The sequence below is a fragment of the Trachurus trachurus genome, assembly GCF_905171665.1.
Source record: "Trachurus trachurus genome assembly, chromosome: 20".
NCBI lineage: Eukaryota > Metazoa > Chordata > Actinopteri > Carangiformes > Carangidae > Trachurus > Trachurus trachurus.
Window position 1 is genome coordinate 4,443,631 of NC_139911.1, and position 16,083 is coordinate 4,459,713.

The 16,083-nt window shown below is 40.8% G+C and overlaps 1 protein-coding gene across 1 annotated transcript in view; it reads right to left on the reverse strand.

The window, feature by feature from the left end:
- Positions 1 to 16,083, reverse strand: part of waca (WW domain containing adaptor with coiled-coil a) — a 29,554-nt gene that overhangs the window by 4,711 nt on the left and 8,760 nt on the right. The window contains exons 4-9 of the mRNA XM_083995640.1: positions 13,931 to 14,022; positions 13,108 to 13,223; positions 12,875 to 12,984; positions 3,455 to 3,727; positions 543 to 665; positions 56 to 204 (exon numbers count right to left, since the gene is read on the reverse strand). Of these exons, the coding sequence (XP_083851766.1) occupies positions 56 to 204; positions 543 to 665; positions 3,455 to 3,727; positions 12,875 to 12,984; positions 13,108 to 13,223; positions 13,931 to 14,022 (863 nt within the window). The remainder of the gene's footprint in view (positions 1 to 55; positions 205 to 542; positions 666 to 3,454; positions 3,728 to 12,874; positions 12,985 to 13,107; positions 13,224 to 13,930; positions 14,023 to 16,083) is intronic.

Sequence of the window (16,083 nt, forward strand, 5' to 3'; positions counted from 1 at the left end):
AACAGGGAGTTAGTTCCTCTACTAGATTTAAAATCAGTGCGGTCTCTCTCTTTACCTTTGGCTGTGATATGACGGGCTGCGTGCTGAGATGGGGCTTATGAGGACCGGCGTTGGTCTGTGGTGTGCTGATCCTCGGAGAAACATAGGACCTGGGCGACGAGGCGTCCGACGTTAACGACATCGGCGACTGGTTCGATTGCTGAGCTGTTTATAGAGACAAAAGAATAAAGAGGGACAATAAGGGATCGATAGAGTCCAGAAAGTTCAATATCCAGCAGCAGGAAACACCACAGAAGTTTTCTTGTTCTTCAGACTCTTGAGTTAGTAAAGCACCTTCAGTTTGAAACTACATTAAAGTGTCAGTAGAAAGAGAAATATGTGAGATGTTGCCCTTGACACAAATACAAATATAGTTTGTGTGAAAGGCTGCAACAAAGGTGAGGAAACAGACTTTATGATATCAATATTAAACAAAAGGTGTTAACCTCAGAGGAAACATTAAAACACTTAAACCCCCCTGCTTCTGTGAGGCGTTCACTTACCTTGGTTGGAGAGTTGAGCAGCTTGAGAGAGGATAGTAGTGATATTAAAAGCCGATGGTCCAGCAGTGAGGATCTTATGAAGCATCGACTGTAATGAAGCTTGTGTGACAGCAGCTGTGAGAACTAGAGAGAGAGAGAGATGTGGAAAGAAAAATAAATGAAAGTTACTCAGAGCAGTGATACAGATCTGTTGCTGCAGTGTGTCAAGAGTTAATCTGTACAAATCATTTAGCTTGAACGGACTCGGCGTTAATCAAAATGAACGTGTTTCCACTGAGGATGCAGCCGCAGTGACACAACTCTGCAGAGGGCTTTTATTTTGAAACTGGAAAACACTCAATACCTGATTCACCAACACAAAAATATACGGCAATATCAAGATGCTCGTCATGTCATCCAGGTGTTTCTATTACATTTTCAGCTAACAAGGTTGATAATGACTGTAATTTGTTCTTCATGTTACTTTCACGATAAATCGAGGCTGTTGAGGCCCAATCAGGGAGCGACCATGGGACGTCTACATCAGCCCGTCACCAGCACAACCTCAGGGTTTTAAAACTACAACAGGACCAACACCGTTCCCAAAAAAACGTTCCATCTGTGTGGACAGCAGGAAACCATCCGCACAAGGGATTACTTCATCCACACACCCAGACAGCAGCACAAACGGCTTAATTTGGCCATAAACGATTGATATGATTTTAGCTTCTTTCTGACCTGGGGACCGATCATCTGGGGCCAAAAAACAAATATTCAGTACATTAGTTGAATACATTGTGAATATTTTTCCATTCAAAATTCAAACCTCAGATTTCAATTTTCATTCAATTATCAAGTAGTTGGGGAAAAGTTATTCACTGGTGGAATAATCAAAAGTTTACTTCATTTACTTCATCACAATACTGGTTTAAAAATCAGGTGCAAAATACAAATGTATATATACACTACATGATAAATGTTGTTTATTTGACCACTTTGAATTTAATCACATTCACATTTTGTTCCTGAATCCACCAAACTGCTGCGATCAGAATAATCCTGGATCCAAGTTTTCCAGATCCTACTAAAAAGTTTTGAACAACACAAACTGAGGGTTTGATCCAGATTAAAAACCAAGACTGGATTACGTGATCCAATCCGATCCCAGAATCCGTTTTTAGTCTTGAACAACCAAAATCCAGTCAGATTTCTTCTGAACAACTGGGCTCTGCTCCTGAACAGCCATTGGACCAAACGTCTGATGTGTCATAATAAATGCTGGTCGGTCGACCTCAGCCTCTCACACACACACACGAAGCAGAGCAAGGAGTCAATTCCCCAACAACAGTGTCTTTTTTTTCTCACTACGCCTGCATGAAGTGACTAACACAACGTCTGTAAACGCCATGGCAACACGACGCTGGAGAGAGACAAAAATATGGAGGCCAGGTTGGTCGAGCTGCTGCTGCTGCCTCCTCCTCCTCCTCTTCCTCCTTCTCCTCCTCCTCCTCCCATCATCACAGCCGATATGAACCAGAGTAAAAAGCACTGATGCACAAAGCAGCTTCTTCTGCCTCGTAAACAAACCTGCCACTGAGCTTTCAAACAAATCTTTATTGACACTTGTCAATAGTAACAATGGTGCACGGAGGGGGGCAACAGGCCTTTTTGTTTTTACTCGTACAGTGTGAGCACAACGATCGTGAGCTTTGGCTTCATATTGCAGATGATTGACTAAAAACTTGTACAGTGAATCAGACGCAGGACTCAAACTGAGCTCGGACCAGCAGGACAGAACCAGATCATCATGTCGTTGTCTAGACAAACAGCCGACAGCAGATGCAGCAGCCGCAGCAGCAGCCTGAACGTGAATCATCTGCATCTTAAGGCGCCGTTTCCACTGCAGGAACATCAAGGTAATTTTACGGGGCCGGGGCTCCGCACTGGAAGAACCATCTCCAGGAACTTTTACGGGGCCTAAACGAGTCCCTGCCCCGAAAAACTCCGGGTTGGGCTTGAGGTTTTACTCGGTGCTGATCAAAGCGGGGATGTAGACATGTTTCTGAATGGAATAAGGCCTCCCCCTTGCATCCCTCAGCACAGAGTATAACAGGCTGCTGATGACTCATGATTACATACTGTACTGCAGACTGGAAATAAGGAATCATTATGTCATAAATATTATTGTCTTGGTCAATTTGACCCTGATCAAATACACAATCCAACAACTCCAAGACACTCTGGTGGACAAGTTGTGAGCTGCACATTCACCACGCTATGAGATAATAACAGAACGTTACCAGACAGAGTTGTTTTAGAGGTAAATTCATCCAAAACAGCTGATGCGCGTTGCCTTCAGGGGCAGTTTTTCAGCAAGCAGTCTCTGCATTTCCCTCTAAATCAACTCTGTCTGGTAACGTTGTGTTATTATCTCATAGCGTGGTGAATGTGCAGGTCACAACTTGTCCACCAGAGCGTTGTGAAGTTGTTGGATTGTGTATTTGATGAGTTTGATGAGGAAAACCAAGAAATCCCATGAGCCTCCGTAGCGTAGCTCTGAGCAGCTCGCGGCTCTGCTCCGCCGTTCTAAAAACAGCTTGCACCGACAATTAAAAGGTAACAAATCTACTCCTAAAACTATAGGGATTATTGCAATAGGCCAATTTGCCAAAATGTTGACGTATGACAGTGGACAGAAAATTATGTGATCGCGCAAAGATCAAAACAACATTTTTACAACCCATTATTATTAGAAAGCGTCTATACTGCCAGAAAACCAACAACAACCAGAGCAGGAAACAAAAAAATGCAGCACAATGATCGAAACTGTTGCACATCGCCTCAAGAGTCCGGATGGTTCCCGTAAAGTTCATCTCTCTTTACCAGGAACTCCTTCAGTGGGAACGCGCCTATAGATCTGCGTCGTTTCTTACCTTCGTTGATTTTCGCCATGTCCACGCTGGCGTTGTTGAGCTGCAGCGCGGTCTGAAGTGCTGGGAGGAGCTGGCGGAGCAGGGTGGGGTCTTGGAGCAGTGGAGGGGCGGGCGACTGCAGGACCGGAGACACCGGCACCGTGGACCCCGACGACGACGACCCGGGCGGCCCCGATGACGGGTTCAAGCTCCCTGAGCCTGAGGATGATGACGACGACTGGGACTGGGACTGGGAGGAGAGCGTCGCCGAGGGCTTCTCCGCCTGGGACGACTCTGTGAGGGGGCGACAGGGGGCGACACATGAGTGAAATCCAGAAAACACGCACAACAAGAAGGAGCTTTTGTGTTTTTATCTGTGGAAATAAACTAATTAAACTATGGGAAGTTTGAAAGTCCAAACATAATCCAGTTCAAAATGAAGTACAAAGAAATGATTTTCTATATGTACAGGAATGAGGGTGTTTGACAATTACAAGGTGCTTATTATTGGCATTTACTTACTTATTTTACAAGGTGCTTATTATTGGCATTTACTTACTTATTTTACAAGGTGCTTATTATTGGCATTTACTTACTTATTTTTCTTTGTATATGTGTTTATGTCTTTATACACTGCTCAAAAAATTAAAGGGAACAGTTAAAGCAGAAGTGAGTGATATATTTGTGTTAATATAAGTCTTAAATAGTTATATCTTCCGACAGCAATCACTTATATAGAGTGTTTGGACTGAAACACGGGTCTCTCAGTCCCTCTGCTCTGCTCTGAGCCGAGGAGAAAACATTTATCGTATCCTACAGTTTTTATCCAATGAGGAGAGAGAACGGCATGCAGGGCTGTGTGTGCAGCCAAGGAACGCCGTGAATGTGGTGACGTAGCGACGAGGACTGTTATGGTGCGTTCAAGGAAACTCGTATTTTTCCGACCGTGAAGTGGTACCAGTTCGATCTGGTACGAGTTCACCGGTCGGAAGTTACGAGTGGCCGTTATAGTGACTTTCACCGGTAAAACAGGTCGGAAAAACACGAGTGGGTTGCCTGGAACGCTACAAAGTCGTAAGTTGTGACTTGAAGCTGTAATTTACGATTTCAAAAGCCTGCCTGGAACGCAGCATTAGCGAAAACAACCAGACCACTCACTTCTGCTTTAAACAACACAACTTAGATCTCAACACATCTTAGATCTCAATGAATGACATTTAATGAAATATTGCAGTTTAAAACCGTTATTCAATATATAGTAGAGTGTGTTGAGAACAAAATAACATAATCAAAATTATCATCCCAGGTTGATTTCACACACGTGTGATATACTTGGAGTTACAATGTGTTGTTTAAGTGTTCCCTTAATTTTTTTGAGCAGTGTATATGTATATGCCTATATATTAGAGATAAGAGAGATGAAGATTAGTGATAATATATTGGAATAAATCCAGCTAAATTGACTTATAAATTGACTTATACATTTTTTATGAATCTATAAGACAAAAATTGTTTAGTAAGGTAGATCCAAATAATGAATTTGTGTGGTTAGACGATGCTGAGAAGCGAAAACATCTTTTTCAGTTGAACATATTTGCATTTTCTTTATTTCTTGAAAAGGCTTGGGCAATGAGACGAAGAGCGATATATAGTTGAGTACTCTTAAATTGTTTTATTTATGTCACACTTGTATGGCAGGTAACACCAACAGGAAGGACTGTTTAGTCTTTTTCAAATTCATTCATTCATATAGATTATAATGACAAAGAAGCTTGATAGTTAATTTATGAATAGGGGGTGGGAGTAAATAAGTTTCACTTCTTCCCACTCCTTTTTGGATATGAAAAATCAAATTATTTTCATTTTCAATTCTTTTTATCTTTCATGTGTTGTCTGTAAAGTATTTATTTGTTATGTCGGTCCATTACTGTATGATTTTTTAGTTAGTTTCAGTTTATTTCAGACATGTTACGTAAAAGAAATAAGTGTAGTTCCTTCTTGATGATGTATATTCATTTTTTCGCTGGCTGAGTCTCAGTCTCAGCAGCTGCTTGTGAAATATAAATCTGGCCTTGTGCTGGAGGATGCTACTTTCATTATTCTTTGTGGCTCATCTAATGCAAAATACATGGAACATTTCAGAGCACTTGGCTCAGTGAGAACAACCTTCAAAAGGTTTATAGTCCCACATGAGGAACAAAAAGAAGAAGAAAAAAACAAAACAACAAGCAGGTCGTCCAACAGATTCTGAGCCTGCACAATCTGAGAGATGGAAAGAGTACGACTCCTGGATAAACAATATCCACCAGTCCATATGAAATCTAATTGATTATTATTGTTCCTAGAAACACAAACGACACCGTGACCTTCCCATGTGAACAAGTGGTCATTAAAAACTAAAAACTGCATTAAAACGCTCAAGATTTCCATTTCTTAGAATAAAATTCCTCAGTTAAAAATGACTAGAAAAGTTAAAACAGCCACTACACTTCAGTTGTTTCCCTTATTTTAACCAGTTGCCAAACCACTGACTATTTTTTTCTACATACACAGCAAATAAGATCATATTGCAAATGAGACATTTCCATGTGAACAGCAGTTTCTGCTCACTTAATAATCCTACTGCTGGTTTACGCAGCATTTTCCAGCAGCTGCCAATCTCTTAGTGAAACATGTTATAATTAGCATTGCATGTGTAAACTGATATAAACTTGAGGTGTCATTTCAGGGCTTACTGTTTTCAGAAAACCGAATATTATCAAATATGGATTTGGATGAGTGGAAACACTGTAATGGCGATAAAGAACGCACCTACGTCAGACGCTGTGATTCATAATATGCCGATTCATTTGGAAATGGCAATATTCCCATAGCTGACGTGCAAGCAGGGTGTGAAATTAACTTTTTGACCTACTAGCCAAGTGGCTAGTAGGTCAAAAAAGTTACTCGCCAGACAGATTTTTTACTAGCCAAAACCAACAAGTTGCTTCACTATTGTATTTCGACGTCACTAGTTACATAGCAGTCATAGCTGTTCTTCTCAATCAATTGTGCTCTGTAGACGATGACCTTTCAACTTTTCTAGAATAACAGTAGTTTGTGTGGCGGCCTGCCACAGGCTCTTTTTTTTGATGACTTTCTTTAATGGAAGCAATTTCACAGGTAGCAACATGACAGAGAAGACTTCCATTCTTCCGTTTTTCCCCCCCAGTTTTTTATCCCTCCCACAATCCCACTCCACTCAAAGAAGAACAGTATAATAATAATTTTTAAACACGCGCTTCACCAACTCTCATCTCTGCCAGTCAGTCCACCTGCCGTCTCTCTCTCTCGCACGCACGCACGCACACACGCACGCACACACGCGCGCGGGCGCATGGACAGTTGGCACTTTGCCGCTTGTAAATGCGCTATATCGCGCTGATTGTACAGTGTTCAAATACCACCCCCCACCCCCCCGTCCGTCCGTCCGTCCGTCGGATAGTCCGACCACCGACTCCGGCGTGCTAACCACTAACAGCTACCAGCTACCAGCTACCAGCTGACTGAGCCTTTTGGAGCCGCGGCTCGGCTCACGTTAACTGGGCTCGGTGCGTTCCTCTCGGTCAGCTGTGAAGCAGCGGTCTGATAAACATGATGTCCGTGACATGTCCCGTTATGCGCGACTAAGTTGTGACGTTGTCAGGTGACTATAAGTTTATAATACACTGGGGAAACCCTGGAAACAGATTGGGAGTCTCTTTTTTTCTAGCTCGCCAAGTGGCGAGACAGCTAAAAATCTGTCTCGCCACAGAGGAATCTGGGTCGCAAATGGCGAGTGGCGACCGCTAATTTCAAGCCCTGCGTGCAAGTAAACCCAAATTCAAAAAAATGTTGCAGTAACTAGCATGCAAATATCAGTCACTCTATATAAAACAAGACGTCTCACTCTTTCTGAACCAAAATATCACTTCATTCATGGTTTTACAGTGTTGTTAAAGGGTGGAGCGTCTTCCCTCACAAACCATCTTTGACCATTACAGTGCTGTGCAGAGCAACACACACACACACGCAAACCAACAACAAGCCAAGTTTAATTTAGAGCTGTCATCAAGTCACTGACTGAATTAACATTAATTAGCAACAGCTGACGGGACGAACCACAGACGACGTTTGTCACTTTTTTTCTTAAACAACCGAGGGCGACGCTCAGCAGCAGCGAAGCAACAACATGAGAAGACGAAGAGGCAGAAACAGCAGCAGGACGTTTTCTACGCTGCTGCTTCTGTTAATGATCATTAACATCAACGTTAAACGAACCTGTGGATGTTTCTAACCTCAGTGTCAGACAAGTTTTCCCTGACTTTTGCAGTGATAAAGGTTGCAAATGTTTTTTCATCTTATTAGCACATCAAAAAAAGAAGTTCTAGATACTTTGAAGGACCTAAAGAATATAAGTGAATAATTGTATTGCACCACAGTATAATAAAGAAGTTCCTCAAGTCACAACTGGTAAAGGTTTATGAATTAAACTCTGAAATTAGGACTGAATTTTCACAAAAATACAACCATAATCACATTATAAAGATAAAATATGCTGCAGGGATGCTCCAGCCCAATAAATCATATTTTCAAGCCCAATAAAAATTACATCACAATGCATTACAATATATTATTTCCCGGTTGTTTATGTCAGACGAAAACGTACCATGCAGTCTCAGAAGCTATGGCGCTTTCTCAGCTTAACTATGGTTGCACTATTTTATGAATAAGCACATTGTTTACATTTCAAGTCAAACTAGAACTTCCTAAAGGAAATATGTATAATTTAAGTTCACTATTTTGAATTTAAAAATTATCAACAGGTACTGTAATGAGTTATTTGTGTATTACTACTTATTACTGAATCGATATCGAAGCATTTAAATCAATATTGAATCGAATTGCGACCTAAAGAATCAAAATCGATATTGATTCGAAGTTTCTTAACAACCCCCAGCCCTAATCATCATTTTTACATTTTATTTAAGTAGAAATCAAATCAAACCAAACAGGGACTTTTTTAGCAATAACTGCCAAAATGAAGGGCAATATATTTTTATATTATATAAAGTATAAATACAGTATATAAAGTGTGTGTGTGTGCAGCAGCAGCAGCTTTGTACATCGCCTTTTAGACTTCCCGCTGTGGTATTGTCCGACCACGTTGAAGTGATAAATGAGGCGATTACCATGGCGATGGCAGGTCAATGCAAATGAATGAATGCAGAAAACGATGGGGTCATTTTTTTGGGTGCATGTTTACACAAACACAACTGAATCAGGTAACCGTTAACAACAACGTGGTGGTTAATACGATAGGGTGTTCATCAACAGGTTGATGACGTCGTCTCGTTAATTAAAACTCTGTAGTAAATACGATCTGTGACATTTTTCCTCAAACAACAGAAAACTGGACCTGGTGAAACCTTTAATTTTAGGCGACTGCTGTGACACGAAGCTGAGTGTGTGTGTGTTTCTGTGTGTCAGAGCGAATGCAGGAGGAAACAGACTGAAAAGATGAAATATTGAAAACAGATACTTTACACAGAAACAGGCTACTTCCAGTCAGATACACACACAGGACGATGCTCAGACTACAATCAGAACTGCGTCGCTATGCAGCGGATATCAATTACTAATCATTTCCCAGGCTGATTATTGATGCGACTTCAAGGACGGCGGAGGAGAACGGCTAAATTTGGATGAAAAGGGATGAAGATCAATGAGCAACAATTTAACAGAGAGCTGGGTAAACGGCGCAAATTTAAAGCAACCTGTGGCCCTGAACTCAATTATACCACTATTCTCACTGTTGGAAGCACGTTTTAGGATATGAACACAACAGTCTTCAAACTTTTCAGGTCTGATTTAGAAATGATGTCCTTTAGAGCTGCAACAATTAATAATTGATTATTAAATTAATCGTCAACTAGTTTAAGAAAAAAAAAGTCAAAATTATCTGATTTCAGCTTCTAAAATGTGAATATTTCTGGTTTCTTTGTTCCTTTATGACAATAAACTGACTCTCTCTTTGGTTTGTGGACAAAACAAGACATTTGAGGACGTTGTCTTGTGGTTTGAGAAACACTGATTGATTTTTCAACATTTTTAACATTTTATTGACCAAACAACTAATCGATTAATCGTTTACATAATCTACAGATTAAATAGATAATGAAAATAATGGTTAGTTGTAGCCCTAATGTCCTTGAACCACTGGAGAAAACAAATTCACATCTTCTAAAACATGACTGCAGTCAGTGCAGTTTTGGGGCCATTTTAAACAATTAAACTTATTTATTGTTAAACCGTAAAATGTTGAGCCTCCAATCCAAAATGTTTAAACCATATCAAAGGGATTATTGTAAAAATAAAAGTGCATTTATGTTTATATTGATAAGTTGTGGGATTTTTTTACTCCGGCCTCAAGAATCAAACATTGGTCGGGCTCTAGTTGGAGGCCAGTTTTCATAATGTTCCTGCTGTAGTTCGAAACTGATTGTTGAATTATTTTATTAAAAAAAACACAGGTCTGAACCATTTAAATATCTACGTATGTCCATCCAAGTCTATAAGAGGGGTAATAAACCAACACAATCGGAGCTGAGGAAACTGTAGCTTCAATAATCAGCAAACATCTTTATCATCTCCAGGTTCCACCGTCCAAATTATTCCCAAACTTTCCATCTGCAGCCGAATCGGGTTGTTGTCCTCCTGACCACACAGTTGTTGCTGAATTATTTGCTCGTTTCAGCTTGACCTACATTTGATTTCTGTCTGTCGGTGCAGCGGCCCCAGGTCCACGCCACAAAGCCGAGGTAGCGCTGCTGCTGCCGACGCTGTTGCTGCTGCTGCTTATTTTCCTCTGCTTCCCCACAATCAAATATTAATGTTCACAATCTGAGGTCGAAATCTAATTGGATTTAGAAAACTCACCGACAATCCTAATCACACACACACACAAATGCATAAAAATTATGTTTTTTAAAATGATCTTAATGACAGATGATTAGAGTAAATCACCCTCTCACACACAATCATTTCATCTCTCGACAGTAAACGCCACTTGGGCCAAGACTCTGATGGATTCGGTCCAGCATCGTGGTCACCAGATTAGTTTCATTGCAGAGACCTCAGTGCATCGTTTTAAAAAACCACAACAGCCATTTGTCTTGTAGTCTCAGTCTTTTGGTAAGCAGTTCCTTAGGATTCATCAGCCAAAGAGTCAGCGCAACAACAGTCACCATCGACTGACTAACCAACAACAACTACAACAACTACAACAACAACAACGGTGCTTTAGCTGAGGGCTTAGAGGCTTTGAGATTTGAAGGAGTTTGGAAACAAAGACGGAAATCGCTCTTTCTTTCAAATGTCGGATCAGCCGACGAAGAAAAGTTTAGAGAAACGTAAACAACAAGCTGTGATTCATCGAGATCAGCTGCTGCAGATTGAAAAAGGATAAAAAAAACACAACAACAAACCAACCAACCAACCAACCAACCAACCAACCAACCAAGAACCACGAACGAACAACCAAGAATAAATACAGGAGTAAAACTGTGGAATAGCTTGCAAGAGGATCTCAAACAAAGCAAAAACCTAACACAATTTAAAAATAAATTAAAACATAGTATGATAGAAAGCTATAAACAGGATTGATCAATTGGGTTTTGACTGCACCTGTATGGCTTCATTTGTTAAAGCAGATATCAGTGGAATGTTTTTGTTAATATAAGTCCTAAATAGTCCTATTTTCCGTCAGCAATCACTTACATGAAGTATTTCAGCCTAAACACGAGTCTCTCCGTCACTCTGCTCTGCTGTAACCCGAGGAGAAAATTTTCCTTGTGGGATACAAGTGTTATCCAATGAGGAGAGAGAACGGCATGAAGGGCTGTGTGTGCAGCCAAGGGATGCGCGTGAATGTGGTGACGTAGCACGAGGACCAATTGATGCCTGACAAGGACGGGGGCTGCTAACTCATGGTGCGTTCAAAGAAACTCGTACTTTGTGTTTTTCCTTCCTGTGAAGTCATACCAGTTCGATCTGGTACGAGTTCACGGGTCGGAAGTTACTAGTGATGTGTCGGTCGCGAACGATCCGGCTCTAAGAGCCGGCTCTTTGAAGTGAACGACGGAAGCCGGCTCCTCATTGGGAGCCGTTTTAGTTTTTTTCTCTCCTCTGCTTGTTGTAGTGAAAGCCACAGATCGACGGGGGAAGGGGGTAAAAACGAAACTAATCAACCAGTGCATCCAGCACGAACCTGTGGCAGCACCTCTCTCTCTCTCTCTCCCCCTCTCTCTCTCTCTAGCTGGTGCGGGTACTCACGCGGGCACATGGACAGGTAGGGTAGTGACAGTAATAAACAAATGCGCTAAATCGCGCTAATGCGTTCAAATTGCTATCCTCCCCCCATCTGACAGTCTGACCGTCCGACGGGGGGGGGGGGGGCATTTGGGCATTTAAATAAGCAGTAAGCAGTTCAAAGGCAGAGTGTTGATTGTGCAAGGTGAAAATCTCATATGGAGCAGGCTCCACAAACAACCTGCACAGGCACATCTGTATGCAGGATGTACAGCATTGACAATTTTGATTGATTATTTTGATTTTGATTTTTTTTTTTTGACATGAGAAGTTTTCATCCATAAGTGCAAAAGAAACGTTAGTCTGGAGCCCTGGACTTTGTTTTTTATAGGCCTACTTTATAATTTATTTTTGTAACACTCTATTCAAGGTTGAGTGTGTTCAGTAAATAAAGGCATAAATGAAAATATTTGATATAATGTTTGTTTTTTTACATTAGTAATTAATTTTACACATAGTTTTGCATTATTTTGGTGATAAGCAACATAAAATCTGAGGAGCCACTTGGGAGCCGAAAGAGCCGGCTCTTTTTAGTGAGCCGAGCCGAAAGAACTGGCTCTCCAAAAAGAGCCGGAATTCCCATCACTAGAAGTTACGAGTGGCCGTTATAGGGAACTTTCACAGACAACAGGATGGTAAAAACACGAGCTACGGGTTACCTGGAACGCTACCAAGTCGTAGTTGTGACTTGAAGCTGTAACTTACGGTTTCAAAAGCCTGCCTTGAACGCAGCATTAGCCGAAACGGCCGTGAAGCTGATATCTGCTTTAATTATAAGATATCTGCTTCTCTCTGTTACACTGAAACCATGAAGAGCTCTAATGGTTTTACTGAAATTATGAATTAAAGGGTTAGGCACTGATAAACTGGATAGCTTCAGCCTACACCTTTTCGATTTTTGTAATATTTATGAGTTTATGAGTAAGTTTGAACTAGGGAATGCATTTTTGAAGATCGATTGATTGTGATTGATGTTCATTTGTGCAAAAGATTGAATAAAACTAAACTAAACCTCAAAATGTGTGTGTGTAAAAGTAAAAGTGTGCGACTTACTCGAACCAGTGGGGGCTGCCGATGCCTGCATAGCCTCCCTTCTGTAGTCCCTGTCTTTGGGGAAACTGTTGACAACTGCAATCTTTGTTGCCTCCTTTTGCCTCTGTTCTCTGGGGAAACACACACACACACAGAGTTGTAGTAGAAGTATGCATACGGACAGATCTTCTCCATGTTGCAGCTTATGTGACACTAATTAAGAATATAAAGTAGGTTATGAGGAGTGGCGCTACCTCTCCAGCCACTCTTTGGGCTTCTCCCACTGGGACACCTCCGTCCTGCAGTTGTAATAGTATTTCTTCCCGGATGAGCTGATGTGCTCTGACCAGTCGTCACCAGGTTCGTAAGGCTGCGAAAGATAAAAAAAAAAAAAAGAAGAGGAAGAAAAAAGGAGCAAATGTTTAGGTTTTATGAAGCCGACCAGACAAAAAGCAATTGTGTGTGCATGTGTGTTTAGAGGATCTGATGCAAGCGCTTGTAATGTAACCTGAAATGTTACAAGAGAGACTGGGGGTTGAAGGCAGATCGCTTCAGCTGGCTTTTTTTTTTTATCTGGATGAAAATCTTTATTCTCTATTATTTCAGAGACTTGATGGGTCTGCTGCATTATACTGAGATTAAGCTTTACCTAGGTGTTCCTGATAAACTGGTTGCTGAATGTTAGAGGAAGATTAGCTGATTCAATTCAATTTACTGTAAATAATAATTAAAAAAAAATCATTGTAATTAATCAGAGAGGAAATTGAGAGAACAATGTCAGAATAGTTATTTAGCCTTGGTTTGCTCTAACAATATGAAATAACATTTTCCAAGATGTGAGCATTGTTATCTCAGCAGCGGTGGTGCATTTTTGTAACGCTTTTACATCTTTGATGCAACAACTGTGAAACTACTGAGCAGCAGCAGCAGAAACAGAAACAGCTACCGCCAAGAAACAATTAAAACTGTGCCGTGCAAAATTCCTGTATAAACTGTATATATCTAAATATTAAAAAAAAAAACACTGTAGTGGAGGAAAAACAATGTTTGGTGCATCGTAGAAGAGACGTCACTTACTGTGTCTGAGGTCTTGCTGGGGTTCGAATGTGAGTTGGAGCTATGAAGGGAGCTGTGGTTGTGGGAGTTTTCTTGTGGGGAATAACTGGTCCCTGCAACAACAACACAAGGACGAGAAAAGATAAGGTCAGTAACAACAAACGTAACACGTCTTTTTCATGGATATAAAAGTCTGACAGAGAGTTTCTGGAGTCACTTTTTGAACAGTTGTGCCCAAACGTTTTTTTTTTTAACCATTGAGAGCTTCTCTGATGAAATAAAAGAGGCCGAGAGTTCCTTGTGTTTTCTATTACTTCACATTTTACACCAAACACATCTGACACTTAACTCCAGGTTGGACTTTTGTTATGATTCAGAAGACACCGTTTCAATCGAGAGGAAAACAACAAACCCTAAACCCCCCAATTTCCTCCATCTCTGTCTGCGCTCAGTTCAGACTGCAACATGGTTAAGCTCTGTTTGCCAAACCAAACCAGACCAAACCAAACCCTCACCCACTGGATGCGTTGCGTCTCCTGAGCCCAGAGCAGCTGGAGAACTACGAGCTATCGTGGTAACAGCCGTGTATAAAGTGAGATTAACATGAAAACAACGGATCACTTTGCCTCTCTGAGGTTGTTCTGCTGTTCAACGTTACTCTGCGATTTATTCATTTTACTTTCCGTTCGTGTTCGTGTAGAACAGATGTGTTTTATCATAAAACGTTGTCCATGATTATTATTTTTTCATCCATGACGTCCTGTGAGTTTTAGGACCTTCTGACCGATTGATGACTCGTCAATTTACCGGATGCTCTGTGCGTTTGACTTCCGATCTATCAGTGTGGATTGATACGTAATGGCTGCGTGATCCGACAAAAATAGACTTACTACGCATGCTATGAATGACCAGAGACGCAGTGGGAGCGAATTGCTCCGGTGCTCACATTGGAGCTGGAGTCGGAGGAAATTGGGGGTAATGTGTAATCACTCAACAATGCAAACAAACATAAATTCTTTTTTGTGTAAGTTTCGTTTCATATCTGTTGAAATCAATGTGATATTGTGTCAAATGTGATGTAAAGAAACTCACAAATTAATCATTTTGTATTGACAAGCAGTGAGTATATGTTGTATATAAAGTTTGTCACGATTACTTGTATTTAACACCACGGTTAATTAATTGTAAAGATTCCTCAATTATGATTATTTCTCTGACAAAAATCGTCCCAAGAAAATCCATAATCGTGACATCCCTGGTTATACAATGCTGGTTTGTATAGTTCTATATTTTCTGAGCTGTTGGGTGGGGAGTTATTGGAAGTTCACAAAACCGTCCGATTCGACATGACATTATCTTTTACAGGATTTTCCCAGAACATCTGGTTATGACAGTGGCACTTCACTAACATTTCAATAACTAAAATTACACGGTGATATACATTATTATATTCATTAATGCAGCTGCTTTAATTTGAACGGTTGCTACGCCCATTTACCTCCATTAAAACATCTTGTCCCAGTCTCTTTCAATAGCCGTGAGAATAATTCAGCCGCCACCACCACAGGTATGGGAACCAGAAAGTGTAGTAATCAGACGGCAGGACTGAACCTGCTCGTGCTCATCCCCATCCCATCCTCTCGGTTAGGCTGCACCGACTATTATTGGATGCTTCAAATGAAACCTCGGCCACCCATTTTGACATTTGTAACATTTTTTGAATTGCTTCAGGAATATAATTATATGGCAGCGAGGGGGACCACAACAAGGGAAGGACACGCTCCGATGAAAGACGAGGTTTTCTCACCTTCAGCAGACACAACCGAGCACCGCAGACACAAACACAAACAGCATCTACCACAATCTGCTGCACGTGCCTTAGGGTAAAATAAAAGCTCCATAATTAAAACATCTTATTCTGATCAATCTACAACTGAGCAATTTAAATAATACAAATAATTAAACATCACATCAATCTAAAACCTTTTCTAAAACCTGTTTCCAAAGTCGATGAGCCTTGTGAATAAAGCACTCATACAAACAGATTTAAAGGATAATTTTCGTTTTTTACAACCTGAACCTTATTTCTAGCATAAAATATGATCATTCTACTCACCCAGACAACTTTGGTGTCATTTGGAGTTGTTTTGAAGAAATTAGCCCCAGTGGAGCGG